This window comes from Ranitomeya imitator, chromosome 5 (assembly GCF_032444005.1).
Source record: "Ranitomeya imitator isolate aRanImi1 chromosome 5, aRanImi1.pri, whole genome shotgun sequence".
In the NCBI taxonomy this organism is placed as follows: domain Eukaryota; kingdom Metazoa; phylum Chordata; class Amphibia; order Anura; family Dendrobatidae; genus Ranitomeya; species Ranitomeya imitator.
Window position 1 is genome coordinate 57,887,600 of NC_091286.1, and position 18,772 is coordinate 57,906,371.

The 18,772-nt window shown below is 46.7% G+C and overlaps 1 protein-coding gene across 2 annotated transcripts in view; it reads left to right on the forward strand.

Annotated features, from left to right (window-relative positions):
* Nucleotides 1–1,271: 1,271 nt before the first annotated feature.
* The window catches only part of CEP68 (centrosomal protein 68), a 56,719-nt gene continuing 39,218 nt past the window's right edge, over nucleotides 1,272–18,772 (forward strand). Inside the window, exons 1-5 of one of the 2 annotated variants that reach the window (XM_069768716.1) lie at nucleotides 1,272–1,364; nucleotides 9,868–11,094; nucleotides 12,973–13,095; nucleotides 14,126–14,222; nucleotides 15,039–15,208. In XM_069768716.1, the coding sequence (XP_069624817.1) occupies nucleotides 9,913–11,094; nucleotides 12,973–13,095; nucleotides 14,126–14,222; nucleotides 15,039–15,208 (1,572 nt within the window). In that variant the 5' untranslated portion in view covers nucleotides 1,272–1,364; nucleotides 9,868–9,912. Of the gene's footprint in view, nucleotides 1,365–3,452; nucleotides 3,516–9,867; nucleotides 11,095–12,972; nucleotides 13,096–14,125; nucleotides 14,223–15,038; nucleotides 15,209–18,772 lie in introns of those variants that run through there. The other variant, XM_069768719.1, reaches the window with a different exon arrangement.

An 18,772-nucleotide genomic window follows, 5' to 3' on the forward strand; every position in this document is an offset into this window, starting at 1 on the left:
ACCCCAGACTTCGCTGCCATACAGGAGGATTGGGGCGAAGATTTTTAGCCAGACCCTCACTGGTGGCTTCAGATGGTAGAGTGTCCTTCGGATGGCATAGAAGGTTTTGCAGGCCTTGTCTTTCAGGGTCTCTATGGCTTGTTTGAAGCTCCCTGACCGGTGAATCTCTAGGCCCAGGTAGGTATATTTGTCAGTTCCTGTGAGGTCGCAGTTGTTGAGGACGAATGGTGGGTGTTGGTCTGATCTTCTCTTTCTCCTCTGGAACACCATGGTGTTGGTTTTCTTTAGGTTGACCGGTAGAGCCCAGGTGGAGCTGAATTTCTCTAGGATTTTCAGGTTGTCCTGGAGGCCTTTCTCGGTTGGTGACAGCAGCAGCAGGTCATCTGCGTACAGCAGGAATTTCACCTGGGCGTCGTGGACGTCATACTATAACACACACAGTGGCGTCATACTATAACACAGTGACGTCATACTACAACACACAGTGACGTCATACTATAACACAGTGACGTCATACAACACACAGTGACGTCATACAACACACAGTGACGTCATACTATAACACAGTGACGTCATACTATAACACAGTGACGTCATACTACAACACACAGTGACGTCATACTATAACACAGTGACGTCATACTATAACACAGTGACGTCATACTACAACACAAAGTGGCGTCATACTACAACACACACTGACATCATACTATAACACACTGACGTCATGCTATAACACACGGTGACGTCATACTATAACACATGGTGATGTCATACTATAACACACAATGACGTCATGCTATAACACACGGTGACGTCATACTATAACACATGGTGATGTCATACTATAACACACGGTGACGTCATACTATAACACACACAGTGACATCATACTATACCTCGCAGTGATGTCATACTATAACAAGCACAGTGACGTCATATTACTATAACACAGAGTGACGTCGTACTACGACAATGCACTGATTCACTACAGTAATATAATACACAGTTGTTACATTATGAACTGTACATTAGGAGCTGACAACCCCACTGTCATCTTCTCAGTGACGCACAATCTGCAATCTTCCATTAATATGTAGTAATCTGAGGTATGAGAAGTGTGAACAGTGACAATTCCCTCACACCCTACCACAACAGCGACAATGGCGACCAGCAGCTGCCTGTTCCCTAGTCCTGAGACTGCCGGTCGCCATCTTCTGATTGGCAGTGCGGCCGCTGGAGGGCGCTGTGTGACGGTGACGTCACGCCCTGTACACAGGAAGAGGTGTTGGTTGTGGACAGTGAGGTTCTCCGCTCCGGTGACTGGATGTGGATGCTCCGTTGTTCCCTGGAGCGGAGATAAGGTGATGTGTGCAGCTGCTGTATACGGAGGGAGCTCTGTACATGGCGGTGACCGACTCCCGGGGAGACCTGCACTGTTCATTCCCGGTGTATCTGTAGTAGGTTGGATGAAGAGCTGCGTTTCGCACGGTTATTGTTGTCGCCGTTTTCTTATACACTGTATGTTCAAGACCAAGTGCAGACCAAAGGGCAGCATTGCAACCAATCAGGTTCCTGCTTTCATTTTTCCAGCAATTGGAAGGTAATGAAAGCTGTGTTCTGATTGGGTTTTGCAGCAGCATTTGGACAAATTGTAACTGAGAAGCCTGTCTATTATATGTGCGGCACGGTGTGTGCTCCGTATAGTGTGCGGCGCCGTGTGTGCTCCGTATAGTGTGCGGCACGGTGTGTGCTCCGTATAGTGTGCGGCGCCGTGTGTGCTCCGTATAGTGTGCGGCACGGTGTGTGCTCCTTATAGTGTGCGGCGCCGTGTGTGCTCCGTATAGTGTGCGGCACGGTGTGTGCTCCGTATAGTGTGCGGCGCCGTGTGTGCTCCGTATAGTGTGTGGCACGGTGCGTGCTCCGCAGTATCGTGTGCGGCACGGTGCGTGCTCCGTATAGTGTGCGGCACGGTGCGTGCTCCGTATAGTGTGCGGCACGGTGCGTGCTCCGTATAGTGTGCGGCACGGTGCGTGCTCCGTATAGTGTGCGGCGCCGTGTGTGCTCCGTATAGTGTGCGGCACGGTGTGTGCTCCGTATAGTGTGCGGCGCCGTGTGTGCTCCGTATAGTGTGCGGCACGGTGTGTGCTCCTTATAGTGTGCGGCGCCGTGTGTGCTCCGTATAGTGTGCGGCACGGTGTGTGCTCCGTATAGTGTGCGGCACGGTGCGTGCTCCGCAGTATCGTGTGCGGCACGGTGCGTGCTCCGCAGTATCGTGTGCGGCACGGTGCGTGCTCCGCAGTATCGTGTGCGGCACGGTGCGTGCTCCGCAGTATCGTGTGCGGCACGGTGCGTGCTCCGCAGTATCGTGTGCGGCACGGTGCGTGCTCCGCAGTATCGTGTGCGGCACGGTGCGTGCTCCGCAGTATCGTGTGCGGCACGGTGCGTGCTCCGCAGTATCGTGTGCGGCACGGTGCGTGCTCCGCAGTATCGTGTGCGGCACGGTGCGTGCTCCGCAGTATCGTGTGCGGCACGGTGCGTGCTCCGCAGTATCGTGTGCGGCACGGTGCGTGCTCCGCAGTATCGTGTGCGGCACGGTGCGTGCTCCGCAGTATCGTGTGCGGCACGGTGCGTGCTCCGCAGTATCGTGTGCGGCACGGTGCGTGCTCCGCAGTATCGTGTGCGGCACGGTGTGTGCTCCTTATAGTGTGCGGCGCCGTGTGTGCTCCGTATAGTGTGCGGCACGGTGTGTGCTCCGTATAGTGTGCGGCACGGTGCGTGCTCTGTATAGTGTGCGGCACGGTGCGTGCTCCGCAGTATCGTGTGCGGCACGGTGCGTGCTCCGCAGTATCGTGTGCGGCACGGTGCGTGCTCCGCAGTATCGTGTGCGGCACGGTGCGTGCTCCGCAGTATCGTGTGCGGCACGGTGCGTGCTCCGCAGTATCGTGTGCGGCACGGTGCGTGCTCCGCAGTATCGTGTGCGGCACGGTGCGTGCTCCGCAGTATCGTGTGCGGCACGGTGCGTGCTCCGCAGTATCGTGTGCGGCACGGTGCGTGCTCCGCAGTATCGTGTGCGGCACGGTGCGTGCTCCGCAGTATCGTGTGCGGCACGGTGCGTGCTCCGCAGTATCGTGTGCGGCACGGTGTTGGAGACATTGTTGCTCTCACTGTTATGTGTTTTATAGTCATGAACTTTTATTGTTTTCCTAAACTAATTTCTTGTAGCGGTCGTCCAGCTGATGAATGTGCTGAACTTCAATCACTTCTCCAAGTCGTAATGACCTTTGTGTGACAGGTGCCCGATCCTTAGCTCCAATCTCTGGCCCCGGCAGCTCCTCATCCAGTTTGTGTGAGGCTGGGCAGCGATTTGTGTGTATATGAAGGGGGCTGGCCGACTGCTCCTGTCAATAGCTGAGCCAGCCCCTTCTCAGACAAAACGCTGCCCTTTCTCAAGTGCAAACCAGAAGATGACCTGCCAGGTCCGGAACTCGCAGCCGAAGATCGGAAATATATTAGTAAGTAAAGTAATCGTATCTAACTACAATTTTGTTAGCGAGACGAGGATGAGGTCGAACTAGGAGGCGCCTGAGCAATGTGATCGGATAGAGGATGTATATGCATCGCCGTGCTCTGTAATGTAATGACCCCCTCCGCTGTGCCGATGTGTATACACATGTAGATCGCACACATCCCCACAAGTGCAGGCTTTTCTATTATTCATTCACTTCTTCTCATACTGAAGTTAGTGGAGGGCGACCTGGGACGTTCCGGTTTCTTACAGCTTTTGAAAATGGAAAATTTACATCACTTTGTGATAAGTGATACACAATGCTAGAAAAGGGGGAGAGAGCAATGTGTCGCAAGTCACACCGGAATGAAGAATTTTTGCACAAATTGTGACATTTTCTGCATGCAAAAAAGTGATTGCAGCCTAAATGTTTTTATTCCATGGCCTTTTATATTTGTAAGGACGGCTCTGGCCTGTCTGGAATATGCTGCTTTTTTTGTGACTTTCATATAGAAATTGTAAACATGTCGTTTTTTTCTTACCAAAAAAGTTAGCCGGGCCTTCTGTTCTCATCATGTTTATGTTTTGCTGCAGATACTGAAAAACCTGGTGTTGATAAAATTGGCCGATTAATTGACGACAATAGAATGTTGAAAAAATGTTGGCACCAATGCAGTGATAAATGTCCACCCTATAGTGTGAGAAATCAACATATCCCCTGCAAAATGGTCGTCAGGATACAGGCTGCTGTTTATAGGGATCGTGCTGCCAAAAATCACTCTGTGCCGCTGCTACAATGCAGCATGATGGGGGCACATTAGGACCTGCATGGTGCCACAAGCAGCTTGCAAAAATTTGGAACCAGTTGGATTTTTTTTCAACATGATCCCGCTCACAAGCATACTGCTGTATGATGATGGACTGGGTGTGATTTCTCCTTTCATCTAGTTTCCTATGTAACTGGAAACCTCCAGTATTGTAATGTAGGAATGCATTGATTCTCCCAGCACAGTCATATCATCCTGCAAGGGCATTTCCTGCTCAAGACCAAACAATTGTAAATGTAACAGTGGCCTCATTAGGCTAAAGTTGATGACAATGGGCGATTTTTAACCAAAACCATGATTTGGTGAGTGAAGGGATGATCTGAATGTTCCATTCATTGGGTGTGTGCCATCACCCTACCTATGTCTAATGTTATGTCACTAAGCGCTGCTCATACGTTTAAATAGGAGCGATCTGCACAACTAAATACAGCCACTATGAAAAGTACGGGAGAAATGTAAGCGATGAAACGCCCACGAAACCCCGCAACAATTGATTACGGTATTATATCAATGGCCTGTCAATTCTGAGATCCCTTTTAAAGGGGATATTATTAACTTTTTAAATTGGAATAATTGCAAAATTCTTGTCAAAACAAGCAACTCTACAATTTACCTCTGGTTAAAAATCCTCTCTGTTCTCTAGAACAGAGGTCCCCAACTCCAGTCCTCAAGGCCCACTAACAGGTCATGTTTTCAGGATTTCCTTTGCATTGCACAGGTGATGCAATTATTACCTGGGCAAGACTAAGGAAATCCTGAAAACATGACATGTTGGTGGGCCTTGAGGACTGGAGTTGGGGACCCATGCTCTAGAACACAGAGATTTTGAATAGTTTAGTTTTCTGCTCGTTACCTAGACAGCAGCGTTGGCTGTAGACCTATCGGAGGTGGCCGGTCTCCTAGGAAAGGCGGGCGCTTGCAATCTCTTTGCTTTACAGCTCTGAAGTTGGAAGGATCGTTGGTTTCACCCAATGTCAGTGACCCTGCGCTCTTCTAACGCTGCGGAGGCAAAGCTGTCTATGCTCGCAGCGTGGCCCAGTGCACAGTTCAAGCTTACGGCAACGTTACCATGCCATTGGCTCGAACTGTCAATCTTCAGGAGCACATAGCTTCCCGGATTTGTAGGAGCACACTTCCCCCCCCCCCCCCCGCTATATTGCTCTTGCTTATGTAACACCAACATATTCCAGAAATGTCATCACTGTCCCCATTGGGGCTCACAATCTAGATTCCCTTTCAGGATGTCTTTGTAGTTTAGGAGGAAACTGGAGAACCCAGAGAAACCCCACGCAAACACGGGGAGAACATATAAACTCTTTGCAGATGTTGTCCTTGGGATTTGAAACCAGGACCTCTGTTTGGCAAAGCAACAGTGCTAACCACTGAGCCTCAGTGCAGTGCTAACCACTGAGCCACTGCACTGCCCAGAGACAACCCCTTTTAAGTTCTGAAAGGCTGCTTTGTCTAGTTGTGCAGTTATACTTTGCTAACTCATTGCTGTATAATTTTAGGCAAGCAGGGTGAGCTATACAGACCTAGTAATACTATATGATGCCTCCATGCAGCACCTCGTTTTTGATAGAAACAAAGAAGAACATCATTGTATACAGCATGTGATAAAAGATGGCACTGTTAATTGTAGGCACAAAGAGGAATGAAATAGACCAATAGATTTCTGAGGATATTACAACGTGGATCAGTAATATAATTTCAGGCCATGATTGTAGAACATGTGTGACCTGTGACGAGCACAAAACTGGAGGCATAATGGCTCTATTGTGAGCATCATGCCGGCTTCCCTCGCCTCTCTGCTCCACTATTTGTGAATGAATAATAGATTAGAGGAAAACTGGTAAAAACTATAGAAAATGTAATCTGCCAATCAGTCAGACTATGATGGTTTCTGTACACTGGCCGAGCATTCATGTATATTCAATATGGCAGGAGCAGACAAGCAGCTACAAGACATTTCTGGTGGAGAGAAACAAAGCGTTGGACACGTTCAAATCCATCAATCTTCTTTTCTCTTGATATCTGCCATCGGGGAATAGTCAGAAGGTCCCCATAAGATAGTGGGTTGCAGAAGCCCCTGACATTAATCTTATTTATAGGCCTCTTTAAAGCTCCACATACACATTAGACTACCATCGGCTGAACCCGCCGATATCGTGGAGATTGGGCAGCTATCTAATCTATATGGGACTCTTGACAGATGATGTTGGAAAAGATAAGAATTGGATTGCTGATCATTTTGTTCCTCAGCAAGATAAGCCGCCACCTGAGGAGTCTGTCGTAGATCGCACATGAGCGCTCAGCCCAAGCGCACACTCCTGTTAATGGAGGAGACTGCTGTTGGCTGAATGATGGTTTGGTTGATGGTGCGGCCGGCGCTATCTAATATGTATGGGGCCCCTTTAAGCCAACTGATGGTCGAGAGAAATGTCGATTATACTCCCTGAGATAAGCCACTGGCCAACATGTCAGTCAGTGGTTTTCTCATAGAGGGTTTGGCCTGAAGCTCCAGTGTATGGGGGAGTTGGATGAGATGGCTGTCGGTTGACAGTCGGCCCAAGCATCATTCATCCAAGAGCCATCTAATGTGTATGGCTGGTTGGAGCCAGTGCTCCTATGTATGGAGGAGTCGGGAGAGAGCTCTTGGCTATACGTTGGTTTGGTCATTGGTTTGGGCGGCAGCTATCTATTGTGTATGAGGATCCTAAGCTCCTACAGACAATAGCACCAGATATTTCCTGCTCAGCAAGTGTGGTGTATCATTGTATTACCACAGCCCCATTCCTTATCAGTAAAACTGTCCCATTGACATCAGGGACAGAACAATGGTTTTCTTGTCCTCTTCCTCCTCCATGCTGTAATGTGGTATTCTGTTATTATGGACTACATTGTGAGGATAGAAGGTGATAAGCTGAGAGAAAACATGGCCTCCCCTATGATTACATAATGTGCATTCAGCTATCTCAAGGTACTTCGCAGATAGTGACACTAACCCTGAGCCGCCATTGTGTTCTATGAACATCTGACATGGAGGGGAACTCTGGAGATCCCGATACGCGTGGGACGGTCGGCCGGTTCTGTATTTTATGTGTATGGCCAGCTTTAGGATAAGGCACCTGAGGTCTATATTAGCTGTGTCCGCATTTGCTGGCTTGACGGTTCAGTTGTTCCACAGGTTTGATGCAGAATATTAATAAGTAATGTTTTATCTCGCTGACATGGTTGGATTTTGTTAGAACTTGTTTGACAAGGACACAAATGGCAGGAGACCTCCTCGAAGTTTAGTGAGGAGCAGAGAGACTGCATTCTCTAATTCCTTCTGAGCTGGTGACATATTGAACTGGACTGTGCGCCTCCTTTATTTCCTATATAGCGGCATATTCCATAGCCGTGTACTCCCCTCTTTATTTCACAAGCAAAACATTTTATTCAAGTTTTGCAAAATACCTAATGACATTTATGCCTCATCAAGACCAACCTTGTCTGTGCTACCTTTTTGGCATTTGGATGGCATAGAAATGGGTTTACATGCGGGGAAGAGAACAGCTGACCGCACTACCGCTACTCCGACCCGAAATGCATAGAACTCACAGACTTCAGCCAGCCGGCAGACCTTAGGTGCTACAGCCAGAACAACGACCATCAACGATGCAGTAATGAAGAAGAAACTTGGCGGCACTCACCGGTCTTCTAAAACAGGTATTTATTTCAAAACTTCATGGCACGGGGGTGTGTACAAAGAATGCAGCAGCCAAACGACGGCCGTTTCGGCCTTCGTTCGGCTGCTGCATTCTTTGTACACACCCCCGTGCCATGAAGTTTTGAAATAAATACCTGTTTTAGAAGACCGGTGAGTGCCGCCAAGTTTCTTCTTCATTACTGCATAGAAATGGGTTTATTTCATTTATTTTACTGACTTGTATAGCGCCATTAATTCCACATCACTTTACTTATCATTATCATCGCTGTCCCCATTGGGGCTCACAATCTAGATTCCTTACCAGTATCTCTATGGAGTGTGGGAGGAAACCGGAGAACCCGAAGGAAACCCACGCAAACACTGGGAGAACATACAAACTCCTTGCAGATGTTGTCCATGTTGAGATTTGAACCCAGGACTTCAGCTCTGGCAACAGTGTTAACCATTGAGATACACAATCAATAACGGTCTCTCTACAGCCATACACAGGATCACTGGGCTCAGCCAATCGTTCCTGTGTTCTCTATGGGGACAACAGAAAAAGCTGCCCACAGAACAAAAAGATTGGGCGATTAAATTCCAACTACCGGATTCCTCTACATCCATTATATGTGTACGGGGGCCTTAAAGAAGTATTCCCATTTCCAAGATCCTATCCCAATATGTAGTAGTTGTAATGATAATAATATTAGTAAATGCCAAGGTCCTGCAATGCCTGCACATGAGGAAAGAGTCATAGCAAATCAGAAAAACTTTACTACATTTCTAATTGGAGGTATTAGCTAATATTATTTATTATTATTGTTGTTATTATTAAATCTACTACATATTGGGATAGGATCTTGGAGATGGGAATACCCCTTTAAGGGCATTGGCGCACAAATGTCTTCTACACGCGGATGAACCGGACATGTTTTCCAAGAGAAAAATGCATCGCGACACATCAACATTTTTTGTTCTAGAAGCATCCTTTTTATTTGTCATTTTAGTCATTTATTAAGCTCTTGTTTGATGTGTTTTTTAGAGTTTTGGGTCATGTTTCTTATTTAAATTTTTGATGTTTTTTTTATTTCCATTCAACATGGAATAGCTAGCGGTTTCGGAGGTAAAAACGTTAGTACAGGCTATAGGGCATCTTCCTGGTGTTTTTTGAGCCTTCCCGTTGACTTCTAAAGTACAGAGCGACTTCTCTATTGAAGCCGCCTGAACGACGGTCAGGTCACTTCTTTTAAACGCTGGTCGTTTTTGGAAACCTGAAGCTGTTAAGTCGCGTAGAAGCATGCAAATGTGCACAGCAAGGCGTTTTTCCAAAGAAAAGCATGTGTACAGTCTTTTAATGTTCTTTTTAGGGCTTTTTCAGGTGGGTTTCTTAGCAAATCCACCTGTTAAATATCGCGTGCACGTACCCTAACAGTGGATCCCACTCTGGCAGCCCATTAAGCCCACCTGAAAGGGCAATTCATTTGAGACCATATTTGCATTCCCAGTTTTCAATTTTTTTAATTTTTATTTCCAAAAAAGCGAACCAGAGTAACCACATATTATAGACTTTTAAGAAAACGTGCTCCAGAATAGATATTTTATACAGTCATTTAGTAAAGTAGAGGAAAGCTGACAAATTCCTATAGTAAGTGTTTGATGAAACATGGGGATTGATCCTAGTTTTTTTTGTTTTCAGTTGAATTAGGAGGAACCTCATCATTCTGATTGATGGTGTCCAACCTTTACAAAACTACCAGTTTCTTACTTTTTCAAACCCCTTTTTAACTCTTGTGTAAAATTGATTATCTGAGTATGTTCTTCTTCATTTTACCTTGCAGGGAGGAGATAGGCTATATTATGCCTAGAGAAGAGTTTCCAGATTAATGAACATGGATTCATGTAGAGAGAAGACCTTCTCATCAAATGCATCCGGCTATCAGAACATATACAGCCCAGAACATAAAGCTTCAGGAGCAAAGCCTACAAGGACAATGTCTGAGGACAGTGATGATCTTCAGCAGGACAGACCAAGATCGAGGACTATTTTAGACTCTTCATGCTCTGCGTGTGATATTTCAGTGGCACATGCTAAGTATAGGCCACATTTAGGGGCATGTAGATCTTTAAAATCTAATTTTAACAATATCAGTTGTTCTGAAAAGTCCCAGACGTTAGCCGAACAATATTGGGCCTGTGCAATTCCAAACACGCTCCCTCCTCGCCCTGACCGAACATCCCCTCACTGGGATCCAAATAAAGAGTATCAGGACCTGTTAGATTATACATATCCCTTGAATCCAAAGTATTTCCTTAATAGAGATGAGGAGGATGAGGCCGATGCTTTTTTACATGACTCTGGCATTGACCTCGATAGTTATAATGCTTCTTGTGACAGTAAGTTTGGCTCTTTCGCTTGTACTTACAGAGACGACCACAAAGTAAAGACTGATCGATACTTACATGCCAATAATCCGAGTTTGCCATTTGCCTTTTCAACACCTTTACTGAAAAGAACTGATTATCATGGATTACAAAACCCACCAGGGTCCTCGAATGTGACTTTGTGTGGGGAGTTCTCACCTTATGCCAGTAAGTTGGATCTTGCCAAGGTGTCCACCACTAGTGTTCCTTCCCCCAAATATGATGTGATTGACAAGATATTCTCTGAAGATGAGTCCTCCAGAGGTCATTCTCACCGGTCAGGACAGTTTTTATCTACAACCAGTGTTCTTCCACTCCACAAAGACCTGGACACTGATGAGGAGTATCTGTCCTTACCACCAACTCTGAAGGAGTTGGAGACTCTAGCTACACATTTGAGGGACCTGTCCATGACTGTAGGTGACAAGGATCAAGAATCTGGTGCCAAAACAAAAAGCAGAGTCTCTGATGATGGCCCCAAAGACCAGAAATATATCTTTGATGTTTTTAACTATGATGAAGTGAAAGTAAATAGGTTTTCTTCTCTGAGAGACATGCTTGATGGAAGAGTGACATCCGAAGTCTTGGACATTTCTGGATGTGCATCAGTCAAGGAAACTAAATCTCTTGTTCAAAGAATTCAGGTAAAAAAAAAAATCTTTACTAGTTTGGTAGTAGTATGTTGCTTTATACTATTGAATTACTATATTAGGCCTCTTTCACACGTATGTCTGATGACGACCGTTTTCACAAGTACCGGAGACACTTACCACACGTAGACCCATTCAAGTGAACGGATCTGTGCACATCTCAGTGCGTTTCCACGGACCGTGCGTCCGTTGGCAAACCACGCTGACATGTCCGTTTTTTACCATCAGCATGGGCTGCAAAACGTCCCACACATGTGCAAACGGATGAAACACTTGGATGTAATCCGTGTGACACGCACCAGGGAAGAAGCAGTACAGTAAGTCCTGTTTCCCAGCGTCGGGTGCTGAAGACGTCTCTCATCATTCTCCCCTGCTCTGCCGATGATCAACGTGAGCAGAGGAGAATGGTGAGAGTTATATTTAAGGGAGAACAATGACAGCAGGCAGCGGCTGTTGGGACTATTGCTCCCATCAGCCTACACCTGTTGCCGCTAATAACAGTGAAAGAAAGAGCGGCTGATGGGAGTATTCATCACCGGCCACCTGTGCAATAAATAAATAAATAATCTGGCGAGGGTCCCCCTGTATTTTCTCTTATCAGCCAGGCATAACGCACAGCTAAGGTCTGCAACTCCTGTCAGCTTCAGCAAGGCTGGTTATCAAGACTAGAGGTTCCCCATGATGTGTTTTTTTTTTTTTAAATCATTTAAATAAAGTAAGGTGGGGTTCCCTACATTTTTGACAACCAGCCTTGCTAAAGCTGACAGCTGGTATGCTCAGGCTGTTAAGAGGCCATGGATATTGACCCACCCCCAGCCTAAAAATAGCACAGCTGCCCAGAAAAGACGAATCTATTAGATGTGCTATTTCTGGCACTTTGCCCGGCTCTTCCCACTTGTCCATTAGCAGTGGCAAGTTGGGTTCATATTTGTGGGATTGTTGTCAGCTTTCTATTGTCAGATGACATCAAGCCCACAGCTTAGTAATGGAGAGGTGTCTATAACACACCTATCCGTTACTAATCTAATAGTTATATGGTAAATAAAGACACAGCAAGAATTAAGTATTTTATTAGAAATAAAACAAAACACAGTTTTTTCCATTTTTATTTAAAAATAACAATTATACTCAATTCCACTGAATCCCTCGTCTCCTGTAACAACAACCCCATTAATAGGGCTTCCACAGACAGAGTTTGAGAAAGCCACTTATCTTGTAAGGTTCTAGTGCAACTTTTGACTTCAGCCTTTAACTCCTATACTGGGATCTGGACTTACAACAGAGCCCTCTGGATTGTGCCAAGGATAAGATGCTGGCTGGAAAAATGAGCTAACAGAGGAAGGATGACTAGCCGGGTCAAAACCAGAGGGGGCAGAGACAGTGAGTGACGAAGTCAGGAGATAGCTTAGGTCAGAACCAGAATGATGGAGTCAGAAGTGACAGGCAAATGGAGGGTAAAAATCAGCCTAGGGTTAGCAATGGGAATCTAGCTAGCAGGATTTGAGAAGATTTACAGGGATATCAACCAGGGTCTGTATAGACTTATAACTGGCAACTTCCAGCAGTAAGCTATAGACCAGTGATATTTCTAAATATCGCCTATGAGCAAAAGTGGTCACAAGAGTCCCTATTTGTTCCCATAAAGGACCCAATATTCTAGCCTTCAGAGTGATCTGTCTCAACCCCATCGCTCACAGTAGGGAGGTGATAACTCCTGCCAATCTGCTGGACTCCACACCCATGTACCCTCTCTGGAGCTGCCCTGGGCATAACACGGGGTGTAAGATTTGCCTGCCATGTCTGTGATGACCTGTGAATTGTGATGGGTGCTGGGACGGACATTTGTAATCTGCTGTTCCCTGTTGTACACAGAGGTTTTGCCAGCATCTGGACCGGCTGATTGAATGGTTGTACAGTGCTGCAGAAGTAACTGACAACTGGACGGCTCCAAAGCCTAATGTGGAGAGCATTCAGCTGGCCCTCAGCCTTTACCTGGTAAGAGACCCTCTGTACATAATCCGGTCACTGCACATTTCCATTCTAAATTATATTTTCAGTTTCACTGCAGCACGATCACGGGAAAAAATAACTTTATAATCTACGGACAAGTCCTGCAATGCGAGGGTTATCCTGGCTAATCGATGACCTTGCTGAGAAAGGGAACCCCCATAGTCATTCAGAATTGCCTAATATATTATGTTGAGTTTACTTTTTTTTTTTTTTTTTTAAAGACCAGACAACCCCTTTAATTCCTTCCTGTCATATGGTGCCGGGTATAAGGAGTTGGCTCAGTGTCTGAGTCTGCTCCATACGAGATAATGGCTCCGATCGCTGCTATTTAACCACTTAAATGCTGCAGTCCATCCCTGGTGCGGGGGCCAGTGGGACATTAGTTTCAGCGTCCATTCCCCTCATATAAAGTGATTGCGTGGTAAGAGGAGTTGTAATGTCAGCTCGGGACGGAGATCAGTTTTGTACTTCCATGAAGCTCAGTCCGTGGCTGTGCTTCATAGGACACCATGATTTTCGCCACATACGAAGACACTGAAGCATTGCAGTATCTAGTAGAGCAAACAGTCACAAGTTCCCTTAGGGGGACAAAAAAAAAGAGAAATGGAAAAATAAAAAATCTAAAGATTTTTGGTAAGTGAAGAAGAAAAAAAAAATGAAATGTAAGAATTGTCATTTTTCGGTCACCAAACCTCTCTCAACAATGCAATAAGAAATTATCAACATCTTGGAAGAAGGTGAAGAAAAAACTTTTTTTTTTTGCCGGAAGAATGTTCTGATACTGCTCTAAATCATATGTGCACACAAAGAGGAGCAATAAAATGACGAGCAGGAAGCAAACCGGAACAGTAAGACAATGGCTTCATTTAAAGGGATAGTACACAGGGCTCTAAGTTCTTTTAAAGGGGGTAAACGGCTGCGTTAGCATCATGTTGTACAGGATCTATAGTCAGATGTGTTTAGCGCTGCCTGTAATATTCCAGTATTGTATATTCAGTTTATCACTTTCCTCCAGAAACTGAAGAAAGATGTAGCGGAGCAGCAGCTTCTCGCCAACACCGTTATAAGGGACGGAGAGTCGCTGGAGAGATGTTTGGCCCTTAATTGCTCAGGTAGGTGCGGGGTCCGCTATCATACTACCCCAGCGCTGCATAGAACTGTGGTGGGCTGGGATGGGGGGTACATGTAATATCCGCACATAAAATAACTGGTCTTTGCTCTTTAACTGTTGTGTAACTACAACTCTCATCGTACAGTTATTGGTCGGAGACCACTTCTATAGACGACTGCCCCTGGAATATACAGCACATGACATATAATGCAAGAAGTATGGACATCCACTTGGACATGGGGCAGTCGTGGTCCAGTCCAGTATGCAAACTGGAGATTAAAAAAATAATAATAATATAGGAATACTTGGAGGTTACGTTCCCATACAGCACCTCCGTATAGCAAAGGGTGGAAAGGGCAATGACATCTGCAAGATAAATAGATGTGCTGCGGATTTCAGATCTACAGCATCGGTCAGGATACACTGGAGCAAGTACATGAGATTTCTTATATGTGTTGGAGCGATATAAGGCCAGTACACAGCGGAAAATCTGCTGCGTTTTTGTTGCATGGGAAGGTACCTTCGAGACTTAATCCGGTGATAACTACTAGATCCGTGATGGCGCCCCATAAATCGCCTGAGTAGGGACTTGCACTTCCCATGTAGATGGAGCAGAGGTCACACAAGCTCCGTGCCGCTCCATTAAAGGGGTGAAACATTGACTATTTGACAGTAGGTCCAAGCCTCTCCTGGTGCGTCACCATTTTGGATGGTCGACAGTAAAGGAATCCACCTGTAGCCCGGCAGGGACTGTTAGTGACTTGCTTCTTTGCAGACTTTCCTGTTTCATTACATTTTTTTTTTTGTAATCTTTTAGCTTTGAAGGACACGCTGACATTAATCTCCAAACAGTCCGGAGAGCTGGAAAGACACGCTGAGCGTCTGTACGCCTCTGTTCTTGAAGCTATGGATACCATCACCGAGGAAAGCTTGGCGAAGAACGGTAACCTAAAACAACATGTTTCCCTGGAGATGGAGTCACATTAGGTAAGAAAGAGGACAGCAGAAGCAGAGGAGGAATGTCGTCTGACACACGCCACCCCAGAGGAAAACACTTCTCGTAGTCAGACGCCTAATGAAGGCGAGGCAGAGGAAGCCTGCTGTTACAGAACACTACTGCATTGTCTGTATAGTCTTGGCTCGGGCTCGCTGCCTGCTTCATGACATGGAGATTGCAGGTCCATGACATATCCAAGGTGACTGACTCCAGCAACAAATCCATCTAGAAAACTCTTATGAGTCCATGTGCCAGTCAGCATGTGGACATGTACCACGCATTTGTGAATGCGGCCTTATCCTGGGAATGACGTGGCCACAGTGCCAAGACCGGCTGTGGGGCTTTCATTCCCAGGATCGGTGGTGGTCCTGGTCCTCTGACCCCCAACAGGTGACATATCCTAGTGATGAAGGGGAAACCTTGCCAGGCTACAACTACACTCACTTTTTGTTGCTTTTTTCTTGGCTAAAACATCATATCAAAGAAGATTTAAAAAAAAAATTTAAATTGATTGTTTTCTGCGCTTTTTTATGGTTTATCTATGAATTACATGACCTGTGAGATGAAAATTCCTAGTTTCTGAGACCCATAACATTTGTATTTCTCCATTGATGGAGCTGTATAAGAGCTTTTTTTTTTCTTCCTCTTTTATTGGTACCATGTTGGCATTGATAGTATGTTTTGGTCGCTTTTTGTTGCATTTATGGCAAGAAGTCTGGCAACTGAAGGAAAAAAAAAAGGCATTTTGGGCGATTCAGTTTATGTTTCTGTCGTGAGTGGGTTAAATAATATTTTAATCGAAGTTTTAAAAACTCGGAAATGCCAAATATGTCTTTTTATATTTCTTTAATTTTTACACAGGGAAATTGGGGGGTTGATTAAAAGTTTAAAATGTTTAAAAACCATTTTGTTTTAATCTATTATTTAAGTCGCCATATGAGCTTGAGCCGGAGATTGTTTGATCGCCTATACTATACTTCATCATGATTTTTCTCTGATCGCCCATGACGGCACCACGGAGAGAGGGGATCCGCCCACCAAGGACAGGAAACCTACGGATAAAAAGGCGGTACCACTCTCCTGCATCAGTTGGTTTCCTGTCCTTGATGGGAGACCTACGGACTTACCGGTTCAACGTTGGAATTCCGGGGCCAACCAGTCCGACTCAGGCAGCTGGGGTCCCTCTGCCTCGGCTGGGGTGGTGACCCGAAGCACCACCGCTGGGGGCTAGTGGGCCTCTAGGGTGAGTGGGGGAGGTGACAAGGAGTTCGCGGTCACCTCCCCAGGTAAGATGCAGCAGCTGCAACATCCAGGGGGGTCCCTCTGTGGTTGCGGGAGGTGCGGCGCGGCCCTCCCCTAGTACGCGTCAGCCTGCACACTGCACTGCCATCGGGCATGCAGAGCCGCGCGGTAGGGTCTGCATAGGACCGGGGGTGCCGGTCAGCAGCGCCATATCTGCACTCCGGGCGGCCATCTTGAGAGTCCGGCGCATGCCCGGAGTTACGCTGGTCTCGCGAGACGCTGGGGCTTGGATCTGCGCAGGCGCCGCTGAAACCCGACTGCGCAGGCGTCGGCGCTCCTCGCCGTCGTCTGGACGCCACTGCGCAGGCGACGCCGATCTGACGCTTGGGCGTTCCAAAGGCGCCGCAGAAGCGTCTGCGCAGGCGCCGGCGTGCAACGCTCCTCGCCGTCGGCTGAGCGCTACTGCGCAGGCGCCGAGAAGAAAAAAAAAAAAAGCGGCGGGAGCTTTAAAAGGGAGAATTTACTTCCTCCCAGTGGCTCTGCAGTATATCGGCAAGAGCCTTAGGAGCCACTAGTTGTCGCAGCATCAGCGCAGCGTTATTGGCAGTGACAGCAGACCAGCAGCAGTATGAGCGACCCGGCATCTCCCTTGCCTGAATCACCTCCACCTATAGCATCGCCGCAGCAGCAGCAGCAGCTAAAAAGGCGACAGCAGAAAGGTCACCAGGACACCAGCAAAGAACGCCAAAGGTCTCAACACAGCAAGGAGTCCAGCACGGCGTCGGGGAAAAAGCCAGAGGCAGAGAATCCCCAACCGGTATTTATGGGTCCTGGAGGTGGTAAGTTGATCTTCGTGAAAGTTAGAGACAGTAAGATTATTATTTGTCTCTTTTAAGGGAGGAAAAGCGTAGGTAAAACAAAGCACAAAATCTGTGCCATCTGTAAAGAGGATCTTCCACCCGCATGGGAGAAGCAGCTATGTAATTCCTGCATACAGCAGACTGTATCCGAAAGCCTGCCCGGGTTTGCAACAGATCTTAAAAACCTGATTAAAGAGCAGGTGGGAGACACCTTTAGATCCCTTAAAAGGGGAAAAAAACGGAGAAGGACCAGACACAGGTCCCCGTCCCCAGTCTCTAAATCTGACAGCGATAGTGAGAGTTCAGTATCCTCGGACTCCTCCTCCTCATCTTCATCATCCACTTCTTCCTCAGGAGGTCACAATTGTTTCCCGCTAGAGGACACCGATGGCCTCATAAAGGCAGTGAGGAGTACTATGGGAGTAGTAGACTCCCACCCTAAAAAGTCAGCACAAGACATCATGTTTGGGGGCTTAGAACAAAAAAAGAGAAGAGCTTTCCCGCTTAATGAAGCAATTGCAGCGTTAATTAAGAAGGAATGGAAAAAACCCATGAAAAAGACTCTCCTAACTCCAAAAAGGAAATACCCCTTCGAGGATGAATCCTGCTCCTTTTGGGAAAAAGCCCCCAAATTAGATGTAGCAATAGCTAAAGCATCAAAGAAATTCGCTCTCCCGTTTGAGGACATGGGGGTCCTAAAAGACCCTATGGACAAGAAGGCGGACGCCTTCCTCAAGGGCTCTTGGGAGTCAGCGGGAGGAGGCCTGAAACCGGCAGTGGCAGCAGCTTGCACATCCCGCTCCCTAATGATCTGGTTAAATCAACTAGAGGGTCAATTAAAGGGGAAAACTTCCCGAGACTCGATGCTGAAGACATTACCTGTAATAAGGGGAGCTGCGGCTTTTCTGGCTGACGCCTCGGCAGACTCTATCAGATTAGCTGCCAGGTCAGCAGTGTTTGCTAATGCGGCCAGGCGTGCCCTCTGGCTTAAGAATTGGCCTGGCGATCTGCAAACAAAAACAAAACTGTACTATCCCCTGCGAAGGAGAGTTTTCGTTCGGTTCCACATTAGACGACATCTTGGAAAAAGCAGGGGACAAGAAAAAGTCCTTTCCCTCTCTAGGTCTCCCCTCTTACCGGAAGCCCTTTCGGAACAAGAGGTTTTTCCGCAAGAACCCTGGGAGAGGCCAGGGAAAGTGGGAGGATAAGAGGAACAAAAACAAGGGGTTCATCTTTAACAAAAACCCCAGCGATAACAAGAAACCTTCTCAATGAAGGTTCACCCCAGGTGGGAGGGAGATTATCTCTCTTTCTCCCAGCCTGGAAAAAGATTACCTCCAGTCAATGGATTCTGAACATTATAGAATCAGGTCTGAGGCTGACATTCAAAAGATGCCCCCGTCCCTCTTTTACGATGACCTCTATAAGATCAGAAGAACAGCTGGCACTGGA